The sequence below is a fragment of the Haliotis rufescens genome, unplaced genomic scaffold (assembly GCF_023055435.1).
Source record: "Haliotis rufescens isolate VD_foot unplaced genomic scaffold, xgHalRufe1.0.p SCAF_3, whole genome shotgun sequence".
Lineage (NCBI taxonomy): Eukaryota > Metazoa > Mollusca > Gastropoda > Lepetellida > Haliotidae > Haliotis > Haliotis rufescens.
Genome location: NW_025964001.1, coordinates 49,920,788 through 49,946,563, shown reverse-complemented (window position 1 = coordinate 49,946,563; position 25,776 = coordinate 49,920,788). Strand labels below are relative to the sequence as shown.

At 40.1% G+C, this 25,776-nt stretch overlaps 1 protein-coding gene across 2 annotated transcripts in view; it reads right to left on the bottom strand.

The window, feature by feature from the left end:
- The window catches only part of LOC124117813 (GTP-binding protein 2-like), a 71,219-nt gene that overhangs the window by 2,763 nt on the left and 42,680 nt on the right, over window positions 1–25,776 (bottom strand). The window contains exons 3-12 of one of the 2 annotated variants that reach the window (XM_046479839.2): window positions 20,333–20,517; window positions 19,101–19,215; window positions 10,052–10,249; window positions 7,819–7,993; window positions 6,973–7,189; window positions 6,160–6,295; window positions 5,661–5,719; window positions 3,788–3,959; window positions 3,405–3,566; window positions 4–2,831 (exon numbers count right to left, since the gene is read on the bottom strand). In XM_046479839.2, coding sequence (XP_046335795.1) covers window positions 2,778–2,831; window positions 3,405–3,566; window positions 3,788–3,959; window positions 5,661–5,719; window positions 6,160–6,295; window positions 6,973–7,189; window positions 7,819–7,993; window positions 10,052–10,249; window positions 19,101–19,215; window positions 20,333–20,517 — 1,473 coding nt within the window. In that variant the 3' untranslated portion in view covers window positions 4–2,777. Of the gene's footprint in view, window positions 1–3; window positions 2,832–3,404; window positions 3,567–3,787; window positions 3,960–5,660; window positions 5,720–6,159; window positions 6,296–6,972; window positions 7,190–7,818; window positions 7,994–10,051; window positions 10,250–19,100; window positions 19,216–20,332; window positions 20,518–25,776 lie in introns of those variants that run through there. The other variant, XM_046479838.2, reaches the window with a different exon arrangement.

Below are 25,776 nucleotides of genomic sequence, written 5' to 3'. Positions count from 1 at the left end.
AGTTCGTAAAATCTAATAAAAATTTACATTTGTATACTTAGCCTGCATTACTCCTTCAAAGCATTTACTGCTATATCTTGACAGAAAAACAAACTGTGTGAGATCCAGCTGCTAAAGGAAAGTGGCAGCACCCTTGCGCAGTTGGCATGTGAGCCGGAGGCGATGACATCACATAAGAGCACATTACTGCAAACACAACATCTGAAACTTTGTGGGGAGGTAGTGCAGCAAAGGGAGGACATTTCTCATTTAGACGTAGCAATGCAGGCTAAGTATACAAGTGTAAAAAATATATTTAGATTTGACTAAATATATTAACTTATCCTGCATTACTCCTTAATGTATCTTTATCCAACGTTATGGCAGGTGGGCATACCTTCAGACGTAATCCATAATAAACTGTCGTCAAGGTCTGATGAACCTGCAACCCCATCCAAGTCTAGACCGGAAAATCCATGACCATTTCTGTCAGAAGGAAACGAGAGATGATGCAACAGGAAAACCCGATTAGGTGGCAGAAATAGAAAGAGGCGGGTAGCCATAAAGTAGAATTGACCTAAGAGCAAATGTAGAAACGTAGTCGAGCCCTCTAATCTGTAATCTGGGGTCATAAACACTGGAGAGTTCAACAGGACCACTTGGGTATCGGAGACTCTGCGGCGTCAAGGATTGGGCTACTGGCTGTGGGAACTGCGGGTCACTAGGTTGGATAGGCACATGGAGGTAGGCATCTTGGAAGTCGAAGCTGATCATGGAATCACCGGCGTTGATTCTTGTCCTGAGCCGCCTCAACATTGTCATCCGGAAGTAGAGAGGCTGTTCTAGGTAGCACCGATTGAAAATGGAGAGGTTATGGATCATGCATAGTTTGTTGGCGCCCTACTTGGGAGCAGAACCCCAGAGTTTGATCCAGAGCAGTGAACAACCTCTATGGCCTCCTTTGAGAAGCAGGGTGTCAATGCTGTCACACAGGAGCTGATGTTGATGTGGGGAGTAAGCAACTGTCGTCTGGGTAGACGTCAGAGGTGGATGTAGTACCAGCAGAAGACTGTACCCCTGACAGAGGACTTTGGTAACGAACGGGTCCTCTAGGATAATCCAGTTTTGCCCAAACCATCCCAGTCGCCCACCTACAGGTGTATTGGAACGACACATTGAAGTCAAACAGGTGGGCGTTTGGACTTCTGATCGGCACCTTTGCCAAGGTGGCAATCATGTTGGGGCTGGTAGGTACCGCTGGGCTTGCCTTGACCACATTCCTGGCCTCGAAAGGGTGAGGAATGTCGAGGTTAGTAGAGTCCCTATACGACTTGGCCAATGTCTGCTGTGTAATGTGCTCAAGGGCCTTAAAGCCTTCTGCAAAGCAGGAAACCCAGCTCCACTGAACAGAGAGGACCCAGACCAGACCAAATAGCAGTTATTTCCGCAAGTGATTCCACAGATGGTCGATCTGTCAGAGCTGGAAAGACATTACAGTCCGCTGGTAGTCGATCCAATTGGGATTGGACTCTGACAGATCCTGGTCTATAGCTCTGGAGGAGGAAGCGAGTGTTGAGAGAGGCTGTAGTGGTCGATGGAGCTCGGACTCTCCAAAGGCAAGGAGGGTATCTGGCATGTGAAGTGTGGTAATTTTGGAAGACCTGGTCATTCGATACAGGTCCTCATCCAAAAGGTGAGCTCCATCAGCTACGTCGAAAGAGTGGACTGGGAAGTCATCTTGACGAAAACAAGGATGCTTCAACGACGGCATGAGAGAGAGCTTGGCTAAGTCCTCATCTAATGCTAGAATGAGGTCAGTCAATGTGAGGTCGGGTGGAATCGAAGTCGGTTAGACCCCATCGTTGATTGAGGCCAATGAGAACCCGTAGTAGATAGTGGTGCTCGGGCAAGTAAACTGAACACACAAGAGAGGAGGCGCTGAAGCACAGCTGCACCACTTTGGCTGGTGCCAAAGTCTGATGAGACAAGGACTGCATCCAGGCATCATCCATAAAGCAAGGTGGAACTACATGTTGAGGCGTCTATTGGAAGGTTAGGGGGCTGTAACCAGGAGGCACTGGTGGCACCGCAGACACAGCAGAGGAGTACAGGTGCCAGAGTCGCCGTGGAAGAGTTGAGAGATGCAGGCACCGAAGATGAAGACATGGTAGGGTGTGGTATGGGTGGCATATGAGACTGCAGTAGGTGTTGATGTTTCCTGGTTAATCATAAGTAGAGGTTAAAGGTAGACAAGGGACTGCAGTGATAGAGTACAGGGTATTGTACAATCAGGGCAGAGAGGGTGGGGCTACAGACCAGATTTCTTTCCATTGCAGAGGGTACAACGAGGCATAAATTCTATAATTTTAGCAAAGTCATATTGATGTGGCAAGCACACAACGGGAACGGGAGGCACAATGTAACATAAAAACTTTTCCTTTTTAAATTTTTTGCGAGCAATGCTTTAAAACACACAAACATGAGGTAAAGCAGAATAATGGACTACCCAAGCCAAATGAATTCAGAATGCAAGACACGAAAATGGACCACGTGGCAAATTCAATATGTTGGATGGAACAACAATATGCCCGTAATATTACTATAAAATACATATGGAAAGAACATAAAGGGCATAAACCATAAACAGAAGACAATACATGAGCAAACGATCAAACAACAAGCAATGTTTGCTAGCAAACAATAAGCTTTATTTCCACAGGGGATACACGTCTGTTCTTGGAGCTGACAAAGCAGTAATGTGACGTCCTTGCTTCCAGGTCATGTGCCGACTGTGAGGGTCACTGGTTGAAACAACTTTTCTTTAGAAGCTGGATCTCACACAGTTCGTCTTTCTGTCAAAATATAGCAATATCATTAGTCATAAACTTTGCCCAAAGTGGATAAAATTAGACAAGACAGTTCTCAAGATTAATGATTCTATCATCCAAAATTGGCTTCCACAGGATATACTACTTGGGTGACATTGCTGCAATGAATTGTATCACTATGTTTTGCAGACCATTGTGACATCATCAGTTACAATGACATCACTAATCACCCAGCCAATGAAGCTGGTTAGCTGTACCTTTCACACTGAAGACACTGATTATTGTTTTTTCCAAACTGAAAAAAGTTGGAAGAATGGTTTTGGATGATAAATAGATTCTCACCCTCATGCCTTTTGATATAAAATATATCAATACTTTTATCGACTCATGAAAATAGACAATTGGATGATATTATCCATTCTTTGCAACTGTTATTAAAGTCAATTCTTAAGCGTTTATGGAAGTATAAACATAAATACTGATATACATACTGTGTAAATCTGTACATTCCTTTTAAAAACATATGCAGTTTGTCTTCACTTGAAATGAGCACTAAGGTTCTGGATCAGCCACAGCCAACTACACAACTACACTCACCCTATCCATTTGGACTACAACAGCAGTCTGGCAGACGGTTCCTATATGGATGGTGGTCTGGAACCCCACAGAGATACGACTAGAGTGGAACAGCACATAAATGTCAGCCTCAAACTCTCGACAGGCATACCGCTCCGAGTCCGGACTCACTAGCACCATCCCCTGCAAGATACACAAACGATTGTCCCTTATTAACACTGTACAGTGAAAACTCACTCATCTGAGATGAGTCAAGAATTGTTTTGTATGCAGGTGGATAACATTGGATCTGAAGGTATTTTGTCAATACCAACTGATCTGAAGGTAGTTTGCAAATAACATTTTGTCTGAAGGTAGATTGCCAACACCCACTGATCTAAAGGTCGACGACAACATGGACTCACTTTTCTCAGCTGCTCCTTCTCGACATCTTGAAGTGCAACTGTTGCCGTCTGTCCTGCTTGGATCAGTCGGCATGGCAACCGGTTTCGGTGAACTGTTCGGACTTTGACCTCACGAAAATCTCCGTTGTCAGATGGTCCTAACAAAACCATATCTCCTTCTCGTATAGATCCTCTATGAGACAAAAGATTACCAGTTAGCAAACAAAACTAATCATTCTAATGATCTCAACAGCATGTACAATACAGAAAATAAAACTAATAGTTCTTCCACTAAGCATATGAAACAGTTAAACAGTTACGTGATCCCTTATGCGAAACATTTCTGGATAATATACTCAACAACTAAAGTTCCTGTGACACCAATATTTTAGTGTATTTTTCAAACAAGTAAAGTTTGGTTTTCAATATTGTAGTACATGTATGGAATCAAGTCACAAAAACGCAACTGCTACGGAAAAGCATGCATTCCCTGCCCCATGCATTTCACTACCCAAGAATGGGTATAAAAACATGTGTGTTAACGGGATTCCATATGCATTCTTTAGCATCGTACTGACAACAACCACTCAGAAAAACAACAAAATTAAGCAATTATTCAACATTATGAAATGCCACGCCTGTCCGAAAATGAGCGTCTGTGAGCCATTGGTATGCTTGAAGCAGGATCGAGTCAACGTGATGTTGCAAGACAATTTAAGGTCCACAGAAACACCATTTGGTGTTTATGGCAACGTTGGCAACAGACGAATGCAGTCAGAGACCATCCTCTGAGTGGCAGGCCACGCATAATCAGTAATCGACAAGATTCGAATAACACACCTACGAAATCGATTCCAGCCAGCAACAGTGACTGCAAGAAGCATCCCTGGCCTTCGACGGATATCTTCACAAACCGTACGTCGTCACCTCAGATATGCAGGGATTGTCACCAGAAGACCGCCAGACGTCCCATTTTGACAGGAAACCACGTCTACAGTAGTGCAGACAGCGTCTACAAGGGGACAAGTTCTATTCACTGACGAGTCTCCTTTTCACCTCAGCCACAGCGATGGACGGATTCGAGTGTACTGACATCGAGGTGAACGTTACATCAATCATTGTGTCATGGAAGAAGATCGGTTCGGGGGCGGCAGCGTTATGGTATAGGGTGGGATTACAGCAAGACAGAGGACCCGTTTGATAGTGGTAGAGGGACATCTCAATGGACAGCGCTACCGCTACGAGATCATCGGCCCTGTTGTTCTGTTTGCGTCGTCATGGCCCAGGCATTACTTTTCAACATGACAACACCCGGCCTCATATTGCTTGACTTGTTCAGGATTATCTTCAACAAAACACCGTGAATGTCATCCCCTGGCCGGCTCGCTCCCCTGATCTCTCACCAATCGAGCACATGTGGGATGAGATGGATCAGCATCTTCGATGTCAACTACGTATTCCACACACACTCCAGGAACTTCAAAACATGCTCCAGCAGATATGGACAGATATCCGACAGGACTTTGTGCGACGCCTGGTCCATTCCATGAGATGAAGATGTATTGCTTGCATCGCAACCAGAGGTGGACACACAGGCTATTGATTTGTACATTGACATTTTGGCATGTTCAATTTTTTAATGAAATCACGCATTTTCTGAAGTCAGTATGGCAAATTAAACCATTTGAACACTTACAGAAGTCTTTTATCTGTGGCAAACCGAAATTGTTTCAGATTTGGTAAAAAAACATAACTTTCCATTAAATCTTATTTAATGTCACAGGAACTTTTGTTGTTCAGTATATAAGCTTCTGAATCCTAATTTTCTTAATAGAACATAAATGTTAGCAAAGACAAGAAGCAAGTATGCATATGACACAATGTTTTGACCCACCTCAATATAGTTCCACCTACAACGCCTCCAACACCAGGCACTGAGAATCGGTCATCAATCTAGAATCCAACACAGGTGGTGTTACAACCACATCATTAACAAGCAGTGAGAGAAGGAGAAAGGCCGAACACTGGTTAGTGTATCCATGTTAGCATGTTTCAGAAAATCTCTGACGTTTGTCTTAAGAAAAAAGTGCTCTCTTAATTTTGGGAATGGAAAAACAAAAACAAACAATCCATGCCATCAGGATATGATACAGCCAGGTCGTACATTGAAACACCAAGATCCAAATATTAGTCTGCTCTTATGACATGCATTTGGTACCAGGTGGGATCTATTCAGTAATTCTTCCCCATTTCTGGTGTCCCCCGCCGTGATATTGCTGGAATATTGCTAAGAGCGGCGTAAAACCATACTCACTCACTCACTCTTAATCAGATTCAGAATTACATGGAAAGGCAACAGTGATGAATCTATGGCTGCAAAAACAATGACTCACCTGGAATTCTGTGCTGTCCTGGGCCAGCCTTTCACGATCTTTGCGACTCCTGAGTGGAGGCAGGACGTTGAGGAATATCTTCAAGAGATCCAGATTCTTCCCTGTTACACTTGAGATGGTAAATATAGGCGTGATCCTGTTCACAAACATAATAGTTGTCATTCAGTGCCAATTGTCAGAGTGGTTTGAACGTGACAGAATACATAATGTTGTCAAAGAGATATTTCATTTTTAAGTCACCACAAGTGGGTTTAAAAACTGCAAGGGGGAATAGGCAAACATGAGATTAGTTTCAGCACATTTAACCAACACACTAGGTGTGGGATGAGTCACTAATACATTGTTGTTTCATGATCAGCTTGTATCTTAACATGTGTAATATCGTCACCTCAAAATTGTATAGTATTGTACATACTTTTATCATTCCAGACCTACTATACACCATGATAGACAAGAAAAAATATCCAGGTCACAGGTAGGACTCCAAGGTGGTATTTTAACATACACATGCTACAGCTAACACCTATTTCTAAATTATAACAGTTTGCCTATATGCGAGTTCTGAGCAAAACTGTTTTTATCCCAGTCTGAAACCTGATAGGAGTAAAGTTTCTTCTGGTATATTTATCCAGTAGATCTGCCCATATACTAAGACATTATACTAAAATAATGCCCAATAAGGCCTACATATTCAGGCAAGTCGACTCAACTGTTTTTGCTATCCTGTACCTGGAGAACATAAAAACTCATTTGGAAGCAATGTGGTTAGCCTTGTTTACACAGTAGAGGATTCATAGGCTATTTTTTACTCACTTTTCAGTGTCAAAGTTTGATGCACAAGTGATGGCATCATCATCACTCTGGATCCTGACAGGTATTTTCTTACAACCAGGGGACTTGAGTATCTTCTCGAGCTGTTTCACAGTGCGCTCTGTCAGGATGTGACGACACTGGTCCACCTTGCTGACAACCACAAACACAGGCACACCCAGTGCAAGTGCAAACCCTAGGTGTTCCTTTGTAGTACCAGCTGATACAAAATGGGAACATTTTATGTTTAGAAATAATAAAGAAATAGTTAAAGTCTAAGCAGACATTGCAGAGTACTCCATGTATGTCATTTTCTTAATAGAATATTGTCATACTCCTGCAGTATTGGAATCTAGAGACCCCTAACCATTTAACCTTTACCATTAAGGTAATGACAGGATCTGTGAATTCAACAGGCATCATGTTAATTATATACCTTCATTAGCTGGTAAATTGTTAAATGTTAACATACATGTAGTTAAGACATACAATATGTGGGGTGGCTGAAAAGTCCAACTATGAGAGAGGAGACATTAGTTGTTTCTTTGCTTTGACTGTTCTTTAGTCTTTAGTTGATAGCGGTGAACACATGCTAAACCAAAAACAAAATTAGTTGCCTTAATGTATACAGATGAAAAGCATGGTTAGCCCAGGGCCCACTTGTACAAAGCAATCTTTGCATTTTGAAATAATGTAACTTTATGTTTAGAAAGGGAGTTACGATCGTCCTAACAGTAAGATCACTTACAGATAAACATTTGTTAAACTGGGAACTGTATCTGAACTGGATTACATGGTTTCACATTATCTGCCATTTGACCATGATGATGATGCCAAATAAATACTCACTGATTCCCGTGGTGGCACTGACCATGAGCATGGCAAAGTCTGGGGAGTTCCCGGTCAGCCCAAATATGGTGGTTTTGAGGTACTTGTGGTGTCCGGCAAGATCAATGAGAGTGATCAACTTGGTGGACTTGTCACAGATTTCTTCTACAGACCTGGACCCACTATAGTTGACCATCTGAAGTCACATACAGGACACACTGACAACAATAGCAGTAAAACAATGCCAATCTATCGCTAAACTACAGTAACTTAGGAAGTAAATTACATTTTTGCAATATTTGTGGTTTTCTAGTATTGTTGCGCAATCAGAACCTTTGACATGATTAACTAGATCCTGATTAGAAAATGCAAAAATATGTAAAAACTGGTCCTGATGTACAGTCTCTTTTTATTTAAGTAAAAAACAACAAATCATGTCATGTTTTAATAAGTACTTTCATAAAAAAATAAAATGTTGTGCACTTTAAAGAACCATTTTATATTTCTTATTACCGTATATGACCTCAGATAAGCCGACCCCGAAGATAAGCCGAGGTATGAACTTGACCATTGAAATATGAAAGAACATGGTATGACCCGTAGATAAGTGAAAGGCCATGACACACCGCCAAGTCGGACAACACCCACACCTACAACTTGCAAGTGTTTGTGTAAACAACATAACAATACCAACCGGACCCTTTATTATCAGTGCTCATTTCCTTGTGTACCATGTTTCTTTTTAAACAGCAATCACAGTGTTCACTGTTTGTGACGTCACTGGAAACAGCTGATCACATGTTTTTGCAAATGGCAAACGGAATAACTCGCCTTTTGAGTTGTTTATTTGCCTCTTTCATTAAAGGTAGGTACTTGTTCACTATCAATTTATGAACTTTGCAAATTGTACGTAATAGCTACTGGCGATTTCATCTGTCGATCATATACCGTAAATCTTGAAATAAGCGAGAGTGTGAATTAAATGCGAAAAATGCGAGTTGTCTTTGCTCGCATTAATTAACTTCACATTTTTGTCTCCAAATGACTATCAACAATAAGACGGCCTCACTGCACAGTTTGGATAGTGGAAACACCAATTTGAATATAAACACAAACACATTTTTTTGAGCAGCAGTTGTAACAAGTATATAACAATGTCATTCAAATAATAGGAATTTCACAATGGGCATCCGGTGAGTTATCATTGCTGGGGTCAAGAGTTCTACCCACTCGTGCCAGTCAACAGAGTTAAACATATACAGAGCTCCAGATAAGCTTTTGGTGTTGTGGGTATTTTACCCATGCATTTTAAAATCATTGGGTATCAGTAATTCTATCTGCGTATTCAAATTTCTGTTACCCACTAGTTTTTACAGATATTTTTACAGGGTATTTAAGTTAAATATTTAAAAACACTATTCATCTAGTCCCTGCAAACTGGTGTCTTGTGGGTTCGAGAGCTTTATAGGACTAAAAAATACCACGATACTTCCACAAGAAAGTGTGATGGCAAATGATCATGATGTAACTGTCATCGTGGAGTTTGGCAAGGTTGACGGAATGCCCGTTTATAATTTCAAAATAAGTTGCTGATTTGATAATCGAATACAGAGGCAACTTCACAATATTTGATACGCTTGGATTATATTTTACTGCGTATTTCACGCAGATACGCAGCTTATCTGGAGCTCTGCATATAAACTGTGTGTTGTTTTAAGGAAAATACTGTTTATTGTTTTAACGGAAGTGCTCTACTCAGCGCTAATAAGCGGTGCTATTTGCTGTTTGATTGGATTAACGTAAGGATATATATCATTCCACTTGGGATGTGGTGGGGGGAGTCACATTGATATTGATTCGCATTTTTGGCTAGGGGTCAGCAGTCGTATTAATTTGGCGACCCATTAATTTCAAGATTTACAGTATCATGTCTGTGGACTATATTGTTAAATGCAAAGATCGTGGAGTTTATGAAGAGTGATAAAACCTTGGACATTAAATTGAAAACTTATGATCGGAAATAGTAACATGCACAAAAGTTATTGATAATGACCACATTGGTGTTTAATAATAACTTTATTGATCATTTATAACAATAATGGTTGTAGTTGTGGCAACTTCCAAACTTTCAGGAAGTTGTAATCTATCGGACCGTCATTCGGGCGATGTTTCTGACAGATCACAATCTGAAAATACTATCATGAAAGTGTATCCCGTGGATAAGCCAAACCCTGTCTACAGAAGGACAATTTACCTCCCCTGTGCTGTCGAAGCCAATAATCTCATGACTGATGCTTGATGTTCTCCCTGACTGTATTTCATGCAGATGACGAAACAGGTTGAGCCGCGCCCGTCCCCTCCCGTTATCCAGCTCTCCTTGAGTCAGGACCCCCAGCAGAGTACTCTTCCCAGCATCAACGTTTCCCAGCACAGCAAGACGCATGTCCAGAAACTGTGGTAGCAAAAGAAACTTGTGACAGTTTTAACAGGTGGAATAATCTCTTGAGGGTTTGATGAATCATGAAACTAAACACGAACTGTACAGAAAATGAACATACAATAGCTGCTTTCAATAGCTATTCTAGGAATCATAGCTAAAATGACATTTAAAGGGAAGTAAAGTCAACATAGCAACTTTACAGATTTTAATATTTTAGGGCATACTTGATTACAAATGCTTGACCAAAATGAAATAAAAAAAAACAGAAATAGTGCAATACAGATGATAAAAAACAACACGAAATCTTCCTCCAAAAAAAAGTTCTGCAAGTAAGGGGATTCCCCTTAGTGGAGGTTAAAACAGGTTTCCGGTGTGTCCCGTGCTGTGCAATTTCACTAATCATGACCATCGGTCCAACATCCAGTCTGCATGCTTCTGCCTCAGTGATACATTGTCTTTTTTTTGCCTGCCCATCCATTTGATACCATATCCACAACTTATGCCAGCTTAATAACAAACACTAAAGATGTCTTCAGTTGTTACACAGGGGATTTATCCCTGACAGGTATTTATTGTGTGGAGTAGGGCCAAGGGCAGCTGGTGTTTTATTACCTAAACATGCTAAACAGGTTGTTAGTAATAAAAACGCTAGTTATCGATTGTTAATTGTTCTAATTGGTTTGTTTTAAAAGCTGATAACAGAGCGTGTGATTTCAGCACTTTCACTTGAACATTTAAATGCTTTCTACGAATATTATATGGTGTGTGTGTGTGTGTGTGTGTGTGTGTGTGTGTGTTAGTATAATGTATTACATTAGTAATGTAACCAAATAAATAGTTATGTACAATCAACCAGGGAAAGGGCCTTCCTACATAAATGTATTCCTTGATGAGCAAAATGCAGTTTGTGATTTACCAATATATGCTAGGCATTGTTTTTAATGCATAGATTAAGATTGCTGTGTGTATTGTCTCATAAACTAAGCCGGCAGTAGCTGTACACACATTTCTTGGAATCTATGATTAAAATCAATGAAATAGATTACAAACATAATCCAGATATACAATGAACACTTTTTAAAACCATTCTTTCTAAGGGAAGTAACTCTAGTTCATTTCAAATTTTCCAGCCTCGCAATGTAGTTCTCAGAGTATGGATAAAAGGAATCCCACAATCCCTTGCGTCAGCAGCAACCAAACATGGCGACTTGAGTGAATTTAAAAGGTCATTCAAAAGGAAAACGAATAATAACATTATATTTTCAAGTTAACGTGACTGAAACATCAAACGAAACTGATAAACCTGTCATCCCAGAAACGAAACCAAAAGTCAAGAATGTTCAATCACATGAGTTTAAGGGGTCATGACATTGATTGGTGGCGAGACGACAAATCGTCAGATACAATGTTTTGTGATTTTTGCAGACACGCTGGTGTATCTTTTGCTTGAAATACTGGTTTTGTGAATGGTAGTCAGAAGTTTAAGTGGGAGAGTATGAGAGCACACAGTGATTCTCACCGACATAGAAAGTGTAATGACTATATCTTATGCAGTAGACAAAAACTGCCATATCTCAATCGGCTATTGTGCAACAATTTCGTGCACTGGATACAAAAACTGATCAGAAAAATGTGTAAGAACTGAAAATAAAATTCAACACGACATATTGCATTTGTAAAGATGAAATGGCATTTACAAAATTTAAACCATTGTTAGTACTACAGAAGCAGAATGTTCTCCCCATTACACAAATCTATGTCAATGACGTGTAATGTGCAGAAATGTTGTCAACAGTGGCAAGTACAATTAGAGAAGAAACATCCAATACATTAGATGAAGTCAATTACTTTTCATTGATGATAGATGGGTTGGTTGGTTGGTTGGTTGGTTGGTTGGTTGTTTAACGCCGCACTCAGCAATATTCCAGCTATATGACGGCGGTCTTTAAATAATTGAGTCTGGACCAGACAATCCATGGGGCTACAGACAGCTCAGTTTCAGAATATGATGTTATTTATGCAAGGATTGTACATAATGGTGTGCCTGAAAACAAGTTACTTGAACTTACACAACTTGAACATGCCCATGCTGATGGTGTGTTATCAGCTATTAAAGTTACACTTTCAGCCAATGACCAAGAACATTTTGAAAATAAACTTATTGGTTTTTGTGCTGAATGGGCATCTGTGAATGTTGGTCAGAGAATTGGTGTGGTTTCTAAACTCAGAGAAATTGCCCCTCATCAGCACTGATAAAACTTCAGAGAGAAAGTCCCATGGTTGAAGTTGTTAGTGATTGTCTCCATTTAATTTGGAAAACCTTCCACTTTAGTCCTAAGACTAATGGGAACTGAGAATGATCGGTGATAAGTTGGATGCTAGAATTTACAGCCCTACACCTATCAAAGCAACAAGATTCCACATGTAGACAGGGCTTTGAGATTGTTTCTTCAAGGTTAAAAAGGATGGGAATCTTGCCAGCGACAACGGTCATTGCACAGCAGTTTGTACTCATATGGAGAGCTTGGCAGCAACCAGCAAGAATGCTGATATAAACAGTAGAGGTAAATAAATCCACAAGCAAATGAAAACATTAAAGTTTGCAGCATTTGCTCATTTTATGGCTGACATGTTTGGAGAAATTGCATTACTCAGAAACTACAAACAAGAACACTTATACAGCCAAGTTCAGTGTCAGCTATTCAAGAGTGTATTGACACAATCAACAGTATGAAAGATCAACCGGTCCCTGCAGGACTTCATGAGAAATTTCAGCTGTTGGTAGAGGACCAAAGGAACCAGAACACTCCTACTTTGTTCCAAGGAGTAGAAATGACAGGTGATATCAGAAAGAAAATAGTTCATCTGCAATCAACACAACAGTTGACATTTGTATCAAAGAGCTGAATGCCAGGTTTCAGAACATTCTTGGCACAACCAAGGATTGTGATACCAGGAAGACAGTAGAAAGCTTTAACAATTTTCATCATGACACATGGCCCCAATCAAAGAAGGATTTGCTAGGTTTTGGCATACAGGAAATTGAAACACTTTGTAAGTGGTTTGAGAGGCCTTTCAAAGCAGGCTGCTGACACCTTGATGCCATACAAACTGAATGGAGAAAGCTCAAAGTACTGGCCTCAAATTGTTTCAAAGAAAAGTCCTACCTCGACTTGTGGCAAGTGTTGCAGAACAAGGAACCCTATAAAACTGAACTGAAAAAAATTCTGCTCCTAGTTGAAATTATGTCAGTACTTCCAATAAGCTCAGCAGAGCATGAGAGATCCTTTTCAGCACAGAAGAGGATAAAAATCAGATTTTAGGAGCAGTATGTCTGTTGAAAGGTAATCAGATCTAATTCTGATAAGTTGTGAAGGTCCTGAACTTGCAGAATCTGAGTCTGTGACCAAATTGCTGTCCCGTGGGAAGACGAGGTTTCCTTCCACCCAGACAACAGCATGTTCCCAAGACATTGTTTCTGTCAATTCTGAGCAGTTTCTTTAGAGGTAGTAAGTCTGCTCAGAAGCTAACTTAGTACAAGGAAACCAGAGACAATAATTGAACTTTCAATTGACATGTCAAGATGAATCAGTGACAAGTTAAATTAAGTCAATTTCACTGACATTTTGATTTTCTCAATCTTTCAAGCGTGGATAGATGCTCATGATATCAATCACTGGATTGTCTGGTCCAGACTCAATTATTTACAGACCGCTGTCATAGCTGGAATATTGCTGAGTGCAGCGTTAAACAACAAACAAACCAAACAAAATTTAAGTACGGATTTGTTGACATGGTATTTCCAGTGTTACGTGCTTACAGTAATGTCTTTGAGTTGTGGAAAAAAACATCAAAACTCTTCAACCTTGTGTATAAAACTAACCCCCTTAAAACCCCCCTAATTTACAGGTATGAAAATCTTACCTTATACACAGCAACATACGGTATATAAATATGCAATTTATACAAAAAATTCCAAATTTTTAAACTTATCCTTTTATCCCACGGTTGGATGGTGGGCCGCAGATACCCTAGCCTGTTTAGACTACAAATGTGAGATATACTAGATCTAGACAGTGTAATTTCAAATTTGTTCAAAAATTTAAAACAGTTATTGTGCCAACACCAACATCTGAACTTGTGGAGCCCTTGTACATCTGTGACTGAGATGTCGCGAAGGTATGGAGACGCTAAAAATGTATTGGACTACCAAAAGCACCTTCAATGACAGCGAAAGGGTGCATTTACTGTGTAGAGTAATGGTAGAAGCAAACACTCGAGGATTGGGCTTAGTGATGGAGGTATGCGTTTTAAGGATGATGGAGTGGAGCCAGAAGGATACAAGAAATTTCCAATGTATAAGCAGTTTACAACTGGATGAAAAATCTCTTCCCACGTCTGTGGGGGCAAGACACATATATTCAAAGCCCTCATGCAGGGCACAGGGAGAGGTCTTCTTGCTCATTCGATCCCAAGATAGATGAGAGTGGGGAAATCGTAAATATTTGGTCTGGTTGGCCGGGAAGGCACTGGAACTTCTGGAAACTGGACCCTGGTGACATCCAAAGCATGAATTTCGCTAACATGGGCTGCAGTGGCCAGAGCCAAAAGAAAGACGATTTTCAGCGTGACTATCTCTAACCAGTGGCTCATATTCACAGGAAACCAGCTGTTGAAGAATAACGTTCAGGTTCAACGAAGGGGGACGAAAACGGGCGGGTTTGGTCTGCTAATTTGTAGGAATGGGTGGGCGACTGTAATTTTGCAACCATGGAAACCTTTGCCCCTGAAGTGGTGGCAAGGACAGAGTTGATAGCTGCCAGGAAGGTGGCTAACATGGATCCCTTAAGTTTCCAGGTTAAACGCAGGCAATGTAAATACTCGGCGAATTGCTGATGTGAGGCTGAAGTAGGAGTTGAAATATCACGAGCATGACAAAAAGTTCCAAAGGCTGTCCACTTGTGGTCATAAAGGCACATGGTAGATGAACGATGGGCTGCAGTTATGGTCTTCGCTACCTGCTAGGAGTAGCCTCTGGAAAAAAGAGACGGAATAGATGGAGCCACTGAGAGTCAGGCTGAAGAAGTAGGTCGTCGCAAAGCAGAAGACAATGGAATCGTTGGTCGGCGAGCCTTAGCAGGGTGGTGAACCAATTGCGAATTTGTCAATAGGGCGTGACCAAAATCAGAAAGGATTTGTGGATGTTACCTTCTGCAGGATCTGGGGAAGGATCCCAGTCAATGGAAAGGCATAGGCAGTGAGACCTTCCCACAAAATTGCCAATGCATTGTGATCCCAAGCCAGAGGATCAGGAATAGGCGATACGAGTCAGGATTACTGAGCATTGAGTGAGTGAGTGAGTACTGTTTTTACGCCTCTTTTAGCAATATTCCAGCAATATCATGACGGGGAACACCAGAAATGGGCTTCCCCCATTGTAGCCATGTTGGGATTTGAACCAGGTTCTTCGGCGTGACGAGCGAACGCTTTAACCACTAGGCTACCCGACTGCCCCGAACATTGAAGAAGTCTACTTCTGGGGCCCGATAAAGTTCAAATCCATTGGAACAATGTTGGATGAACAAGTCTGTTATTGATGTTAGAGACTCCTGGAATGTGCCTGCCTGTCTGTAACGGGAATGGCTGGAGGCAGTAGTTTCCAGTCATGTCATAGTGAAAAGGAGTCAGGAAGGTTCACCGAAGCTCTTGGGTCCGGTAGAGGAGACAGACTGTACTGTGAAGGGTCTCGTTAAGGTTGTCCTCTTCCACGTCCACGAATGGGATTAGGTCGAGAGGAGAGAAGTTTTTGAAGATCACGCTGGGCAGGAGAACTGTGGATAGATCCACTCTTTCTTCTCCTGATCTTCCAATTGTCTCTTCTAGAAGGGCAAAAGGTCCACAGTGACCTGGAGGCTAGAGTCTCTCTGTACATCTTGAGCAACCTGCTGGATCGCATCTGCAACCAGGGTTGAAAGACCAGGGCAGTTGATAAAGCTTCGCCTAGAACTGATTGTCCAAGGTAGTGTTGTAGTACTCCACAACGATGAAGAGCCAGAATGGTGAGAGAGGAGGTCAAGGATCTGTGGGAACTTATCAAAATCCGAGGAGGATGGCAATGAGTGATGGTCAAGCACACTGGGTGATTGTAAGCTGTCAGCTGTTGGATCCTGTTGATTACTCCCGAGTTGGTGGTTACCAAAACTGGAGACGCATCTGTAGGCTGGGAAGTCGACAGAGTTCCCGAACGTTGAAGTAAGACAGAAGAGATGGTTTTCATGAAGGAGTCAAAAGAGGGTTCAGTACTCTGCTGGTGATCCCAACTCGTGGGTAAGATAGGTGGACTAGGTTCCCGAGGAGCTGACCTAGTTGGAATGCGATCCAGTGATCTGTAAACTGAAAGAGATCAGAAGTTCCTGTTCCCCATGTGTTGACGAATTACGATCTTTAGATATAGGAGAAGGTCGTGGGTTGTTGTCACATAAGCAATAAACCGGGTTAACTCTTTCAACACCAGTCAACCAGAAGTGTTTACTGCTGGGACACCGAGTTCCCAGAGGCTCTAGTGTGATAGATGAAGCCAACATTTATCCAAGAAAATACCTGCTTGTAAAATATAATTGCTACTACATGTTATACACCATTTGAAAGGTCTGATCCTATGGTTTATAAATATGAAAGTTATGTTTTTCACATTATATAAAATAATGCATTTACAACTTAATTAAATTCGTTGTAAATAAAAAATGTACGCTAACACGTTGTTAACATCCAGATTAAGGACCAAGGAAGCGAAAACTTGACGATTTTCGGCAAATATATGATTTCATAATATCCACGTACCTATTTCTATTTTATTTTTATTGTTTACGTTATTGGAAAATCATTTTAAAAAGAATTATAATATAGTCTCTGTCATCACCCATTTCCCGATAACAGCGACTGTCCGCTCAGTAAAATGAAGAAATACCCCCGTTTTCGAGGTTTCGTATGAATAACACGTTCGTCGAAGAATGGCATATGACACATCGCTGGAAAGCTTATTCCTTCATCTACACGCTCGTAACATCGACTGGTTTTTTTCCGTAGTTATAACAAGCGATTTCATTGGATTAAAATTGGTTTCTAATGACGCTTTCTTGCTGAAATCTGCTACAAGTTTCGTGATTGGTCAATTTTGAGCACGTGACCTAAGACAGCCAATCAAATTACAGCTGTGATACCAAGCTCGTGTTCGATAAATTACAGAAGTTTGCGAAAGAATTTTGTTAAATCGTGTTATTCTGAACATTTTGAGCAGGAAATCACGATATATATTAAAAATATGGAACTTCGTGAATGTATCGTGCTAGGTTACGAGCTGTGACAAAGATTTTTCATGCATATATTTTTGCATTAAACATCGTGTCCGAGCTGAGAATTCAAGGCGACGAAAGCCGAGATGTCATTTGACTTACATTACACGCGATCGCACGAAAAGATGAAAATAATAACTTAGATGTAAGTTTGATTACTTTTAGATATATTTTTGTTGATTTTATATATTACTTTGTATAATATATTTAAAGATTTGTTTAAAACGTCTTTATTTTCCTCTTTGACGTGTTCAATGTGGACCCCTTGTCGAAATGTGTGTCCGAGAATTTTATTTTCAATAACATCGCGGGAAATAGTGAATAATTTTTTAATTTAACGATAAAAAATGTTAAATTGAAATGGAATATGTATTTCAGACATTGTGAAATGTGATAGATTTAATAAATGAATGATATTACAGGTAGGTCCATAAAAATATAGTACTATTTTGACGTGACTACGGCTTGGCCGGATAACCGGCCTGCGGTGTCTGGGGACTCGATGCTTCTTGGTCGGATAACCGGCCTACGGTGTTGAAAGAGTTAAGCATCCAATCCCTGTCTACGATTCACATAGGTATCGACTACAGGATGGTTTCCATAGTTTTAACTGGCATGTTGATAATCAACAGAGGAAGACCGATTCCTGTCGTAGATAGAACTTCCTAAGGGCGAGAGAGCCGAGGATCTGTCATACGAAGTGGACCAAGAACGTGAGTCACAGCAATCGCGGTACAGATGTTTCTTATAGGAGGTCGAATAAGTGCGTCGGCATTCTTTAAATGCTGGTTGTTGTCTGTCCTTTTAGCCCAAGTTTGTAGGCTGTGTAATTCTTCACAGAACTTGGCAGCAGGACAAACAAACTTCTCTTCGATGGAAAAACACGTCACCACAGAGTGTCGAGAAGAATGAGAATGAGTTGGCACAGGTATGCAGTGAGTTTGAGCAGGCTTGCTGTGCACAGGCAACATGCAATTGTTCTAGCTACTGGACATAACCATGGAGATGCAGGGGGTGTTCGGGTGAATGTTTCTATTTTAGAAGCTTGAAACATGGTTAAAGCACATTTCCCATAGGATCGAAGAAGGAAGAAATGCAAAGTGTGAGCATAAGTTTAAAAATAAAATGTTTTGCAAATTTGCAAACAGAAAAACAAGCACACTCCTACTGATGGCATGACCATAACACGAGATGAGCAGTAAAGCAATGCGCATATAAAGGGAAGTAACTGCATGCTATATTTGATAGAAATATTTTTCAGTATTGTTGCATTTCACTGCCGGCTGGTCATGTGTATCAATTTTTTGTTTGTTTTGAAAATGGATATAAAAAACAAAATGTGAGCCAGAAGTTATGATAATGTAGTGGTGCCTGAGAACCAAGATTGTTTTTTTTAGCCTGAAATAGGAACATTAATATTTCACACAAAAAAGTCTTACTTGAAGTAATTTAACAGAAATATGAGCCACATCTTCAAAAGGTGAGTGCAAAAGTTTTATTTGGAAACTGACCTCTTGATCATCTGGAACTTTCCTGACAAGTATCTCTAATGCCCTTCGTCGTATACAGTCCTCACCGTCCCCCTCTACCGTTCGCTCACGAAGCACAGATAGGGATGCACCGAGTCTAAAAAACACAGCAGATACTCAACAATCAACCATGTTTTTAAAACACATTTAAACACTTGTCAGATACAACAATCAATCCAACCTTCCTTCTGAGTTAAATCCAGCCATGAACACTCAATCATAATTACAAAGGGAGTAAACTTTACAAACCAAAGCTATATTCTATTCTACTCTAAACTGTTTGACAATAAATGTAACTGTACATTTTAAGGTCTTTCTCATAGTATTAATTGCTTGAACCCAATCAAATTCCTGTGATTGGGCACAACTTTCTCAAACTTGCTTTAGCACTGTGAAACTGTTCTCAAATATTCTTATAAGTGTCTAAAACCCTAGCTTGGCAAAACACTAAATTACTCCTGATTTTCTTTTGAAACATAGAAAGAAAAGAATAACAAATTACTGAGATGCTAATTGCTTATTTCTGATAACTGTTACATTTCCTTGTGGGCCAAAATGACTTTATACTTGGCTACCTACAGCTCACATATCACACAGGTGTTTTGTTGAGAGTAAGCATCAGAAAGCAAACATTCCTCAGTCAGCCACACTAGGGAAGGCCTGATGATCGGCCTATGCATGTGACTTATCATCTGACCATGAACAAGGTTAGAAATAACATAAGTCTGCTTATCTGACACTAGTAAAATTCAGGACAGACAAGTGACATTTCCTTGTAGACAAACCATTAGGTAGAAGGCAACACATTAGCAGATCATTCTTGCAGACTATTGAAAGATATATAAATGTCTAACCCTGACTATTAAGACACCATTAAAATGACATGATGAATGGTGTAGCCTCACAACATGTACCAGTTAGGAGAACGCAATGATAAATACAAACATCACAAACTAGTCCTAAAGTATTCATTACATCATTTGCAGTAGATTATAACTTGTTATTATATCATGCTATATATGTTATTATTCATGTTATTAGCTCTATGGAAAAGACTAAACAAAAGTTTACTGGACCATTTGTAGACTCAGGCTTTGGACCAGTCATGCTAGGCTGTGAACATTAGCAACCATCATAGCCTCTCCTATCAACATGACAAACAAACATGTGCATCTCTGAGGCCTTATACTCTGATGAACATGTTACTGTCATACCTCACAGCCATCCGCTTGAGTGTGTTGACCGACGCCCCAAGTTCCACATCCGGCAGGCCCGCCATCATGCCATTGTCCTCCACCCCCAACTCATAGATGGCCTCCCCTTCTCCCTCCTCCAGACGCCATTTCATCTGCGTTACAAGGTGCTCGAACCGGAAGTCTGATGGGTTCACCAGTTTCAGCTGAATTTAACAGACATGCATTTTGACATTTGAAAACAACCTTCGGTATTTGGTTTGACAAAAAGGAAACTGCCTTGATATACTGTAAATCTTGAAATTAATGCAAAAAATGTGAGTGGTCTTTGTTCACATTAATGAAACTTTGCATTTATGTCTCCAAAATGACTATCAACAATAAGACGGCCCCACTACACACTTTGGATAGCAGAAATGCCATCTGAATATAAACACAAACATGGTTTATTAAGCATCACTTACTATTGGAGATTTAACATGCGCTTTCCGACATTATGCATATTTTGTACACGGGCCAGCCAGGCATTTTAGTAAGACTGCAACACTGGTGTTTCTAGTTGGTTGCAGAGTGGGCATTTACCTGTTTTGTGTTTCTTTTTATATGAAGATATGAGTTTAGTTTTGCGTGACTTGTTTGTAGTTTAATTATTGCCCTGTCAGTATTTTTGGATTTATGATGTCTTTGCTTTTTTGAGTGGCTTTTAGAGCATATGTTTTAGTTTAGAGTTTGAGTTTTGGTAGTTATTCTGCCACTTTTGCTATGTGCATGTGATTATTTTCAAGGTTTGTTTTTGAAATTGGATGGGATTATTTTTTGGAGGAAGTTTAGGGATGTTTGCGCGCATTTTTATGTTTGAATACTATTGTTTTGGGGGCATTTAATGAGAACCCCCATTTATTTGCCCATTTTTGAACTTTGTTTAGTGCCTGTTGCAGTAATTTTTGGGCCATGTACATGCTTCTGGTGCAGAACTAGAGGGCTCCATCATCCGCAAATTTTGATGTCTTAACTTTATGGGATATTCGCTCGAACAGGTCGTTTATCATTCTGTTGAAGAGTGTTGGGCTTAGGATACTGCCTTGAGGTGTTCAATTTTCTTGGGGACACTGGTCCGATAGCGTTTGGTCTATACCCACGGTTATTTTGTGGTTTGTTAGGAAATCCTATATATAGTTTATTATTTGGCCATTTAGCCCTATTTTGGGAGGAGTTTTTGTATTAACCTGTTGTGTCAAACCATATCAAATGCTTTGGAGATACTAGGATATGCATATTGTGTATTGGCGGGCCAGTTGGCCAGCTTTGATATCTTGCTCCAGGTGTGCAAGGTTATCTAGGTCCTGGGGTGAAGCCGCTTTGGTCCTGGTTTATTATCATGATTATATTGTTTTGGTCTAAGTAATGCTGCAGCCGGTTTTAAACCATTGCCTCCATAGTTTTGCATAGATTAGAGATTAAGGAGATTGGTCTATACGAGTTTATTGAGCAGCAGTTGTAACAAGTAAGTAACAGTCCTTCAAAGAACAGGAATAACATGATAGGCATGCAGTGAGTTATCACCCTGGGGTCAAGAGTTCTACCTACTAGTGTCAAACTAGGCATCATTGACCCCTCATACAGGCCAGATGGAGATGCCACCCTTGCAACACTTTGTCAAAGGCTGATACGACCCAGTGTGCACCGTTCTTCACACTCCTCAAAATAGCCTTTTTGCATTCAAGCAGTGCTATTTGCTGTTTGATTGGATTAAGGTAAGGATATGCATCATTTCACTGGGGATGGGGGGAGGGGGAGTCGCATTGATATTGAGTTGTTTGGCTAGGGGTTAACAGTCTTATCAATTTGGAGATGCATTAATTTCAAGATTTACAGTCTGTATTTACAGTATTAGTCTTATCAACATATTATCAGTACAACCTTTTTAGTTGTTCATTTGTAATGTAAGCATATGACATCATGCACTGTATCACAATGTCATTCCAGAGTGACGTCATGTCTGTATTACAACTGGGTGACAGAGATTTCACAGAAACAGCAAGTGCTACAGACAATTACTGATACATTCTGTGTTTAAGAATGTTGATAAAGTCTGTTCTCAGATTTGAGGGTATTATTCAGCATGTTCAGTATTTTGACCTTTGAATGAAATGAAATTTTGTCCATCCAATACTCAAAAGTCCATGTGAAGAAAAATGTAGTCCACCTTCTGGCGTCATGACCTTTGAAGTTCACCATGAGCTACTAGTAATACACAATTCATTTGTCACTGTCTGTTTATCATTGCATATATGTACATATCTACATGATGTAAGTATGGTAAGTTATAACGTTAGCACATTTGGGAGAGACTATAGCCATGATTGTACACCTCAAAGTTCAATTTTCCCTTGGAGAGCCATCTGGCTCCTTGTGTTATTTTCCTGGAAGCAAACGTAATAATTTAGAAGCCAAGGTTACCATAACATGTATAATGAGCATGATGAGATGATGCAATGAGCCTGATCAGACCTGACCATGATAAACATACTTCTGCACCATAAGCAGTGAGTGCAATGAAAAATATATGAACACAGTACATGTGTGGTCAGATGTGACTTGATGAGACACTGTTTCAAAAGTCAGTGATGAATACACCTGAATTTATCTACTTACACTGAATTCATCCACCTACAGCTAGTCAACCGCAACTTTGCCTAATCATGCTAATGTTACAGATATTCTCAAGGCTGGCAGTATTTGGATCATTTTAAAGGTTTTATAATTAGAGTGAGTGAGTGACCATGGTGAGTGAGTTGGGTTTGATGCTGTTTTGAACAGTATTCCAGTTAGATCACAGCATATATAGCTTGTTGTGTGAGCCCAAGTGATGTAGGTCTTATACATTTACCACTTTGGTGAAATCCATGAGACCGAAAAACTTAAAATACATTCTCTTTGTAGATTTCTACATAAAATGTATTGCCACACTTCCCTTGAATATTGTAGTAACCATGGTAACCGCAACCTTACATTTTCTAACTATTATTGCAGACATAATTATTTAAATATGCCTGATGACTGAAAAAAGTACTATTCTATGAATATTAAATTATTAGCTTCCGTGGTGATGTGGTCACACACCAGCTGTTTCAATCAGTGCTGGTTTATTGTGATTTAGATTCAGAACTCAGTAATTCCGAAATCATGGACATCAGTCTCAGTAGAACAAGTACATGGAGTTTCTAGCTGTCAATGGGCCTTACAAAACACCTTCACCAGCTTTTACTTGTGTGACGTGTAGCCAGATTTACAGGGCATATATTCCCTTGGTCTGGTTGTCGCGGGGCAAACTATCGTCCACCAATAGTTTAACCCCTTATATCGAAAAAAAGCTGGGGGCGTGTGGATCAGACATGAGCAGCATCAGAGGGTGAGTACTCCCTTGATTATTCTGTCTAGGTATAGGATGGATCAGAAGCACCAAAAATTTTAGACCGGAAACAGCAAGCCAACATCGACACCCTTTCACCAGTTCCAACATGCAAGACCCTGCTAAGAGCCAACGGCAGGAACACAACAAAATTACAAAATTGATTGCAACTGAGACAATCTTTCATAGGTGAAACATGCCGACCAATCAATACCAGAATGAAAGAGCACAAAACCTCCACCATTAAATCCGACAGTAAATCAGCCATCTCGGACCGTATAAGCAACTGTCCTAATCACAACATCAACTGAGACAACGTCCAAATTCTCTCAAACAACCTCCATGATTTCACTAAAAGAAAACTAACAGAAGCTGTCCACATTCACTGCCACAAGCCATCAATCAACAGAGATCAAGGCTATTTCATCCCATCCGCCTGCTATGAACTCATCAAGCAATAATAATCACTTATCCTGTTTAATCATTTAATTGGCTTATGTCCCATTGGCATCCACCCATGTGTTCTCTGTCCATCGTGTTGTGACAGTGTCATCCCTTTGTTGTCAACACCTACCTATGTTATCCCACTCATGTATGCAATTGTTGTTACCGTTAACCCTCTACTGTTAATCCTCCACCTACCATATATATTCTGTACTATGTCCCTCATTCATTCTTGCTTGACAACGGTATAAGGATCTATACCCAAACGTCGCTTTTTACAGTATTAAAGAAGTTGTTATCCATAAAATTGTGTCTACCGTGTCATCCGTCAACTTGTAAGTAATGCCTATCAAACAATTTTTTACAGTATCATGTATTAAAGAAGTTGTTATCCATAAAATTGTGTCTACCTTGTCATCCGTCAACTTCTAAGTAATGCCTATCAAACACTTTTAATAAGAAATGATGTCATTAATCTGAAATAGGTTAGAAATGAGTTCAAATGACGTGACATCATTATCATGATCAAATATAACGGTAATTCTAGTGAAGATATCACATATTTGGCTGATTCTTGACACATTTCTGATTTTCAAGTCCTCAAGGGGAATTTCAGAGGAAGTATCTCAGTAGGATATGAATCAGTACATTATGGTAGGATCGCTGACAATTACACAGGGAGTTACTAGAGGCAGATCCCACCGGGTATATTCTGGCAGAGATGTAATAGAGGTAGAAGTTTTGCAAGAATTATCGAACAATAGTTGTCATTGTTAATAATTCTAAGAATACTACCTCTATTACATCCGAAGTACTCCCTCCCACCTCCCCAATTCATCTACCTCTAGTAGTGGCCTGTCCTCATTTCGCCTACACCTCATTTCGCCTTCACCCTTATCAAAACAAATTTACAGCTGACTGCACATAAGTCAAGTGCTGTGTTACCTCTAAAATAATGAACTGACCCAAAAGAAGGTTAAACAGACAAGACAATCTTGAAGCTTCATACATTGTTTAATAGCTGATATTTACATTATGCAGTAATAATAATAATGACTCATGATTACTGTAGCTTTAGTACATATCAAACGGCATCAAGAAATTGCATTACCGTTTTTCTTCCACTAAGAAGCTGTGTCTTTAGTCTTTCAATTCTCTCGTCCGTTTGTCTGTCAACACGAGCTCGGGGTTCAACAGTTCAACAATTGAGCAGACATCTAATTTCCTTTAATTAAACCAATACTAAGAACTAACCAATTTGTAACAATTACAAACAATGTGAGAAGCGATGATAGGCTTCTTTACACCTTAATTATTAAATAAGATTTATTTACTAAACAAGATTTACTTGCACATTCAAAACAACTAAGGATTAACAGAATGACCAAGTCAAACAAGAGTTGTGAGAAGTTGTCATAAGTTGTAAAAACTTCACTTTGAACCTCTACGCCGCTTGGATTAGATAAGAGCTTGGATTAGTTAACAGCCTGAGATGAACAATGCCCATTCATATAATGGGGGTGAGGCAATTAAGCATTTGAATTATTGTAGGCGAAATGAGGTGTAGGCGAAATGAGGTGAGGGCAAGCCCCAGTAGTAGATGTTGGAA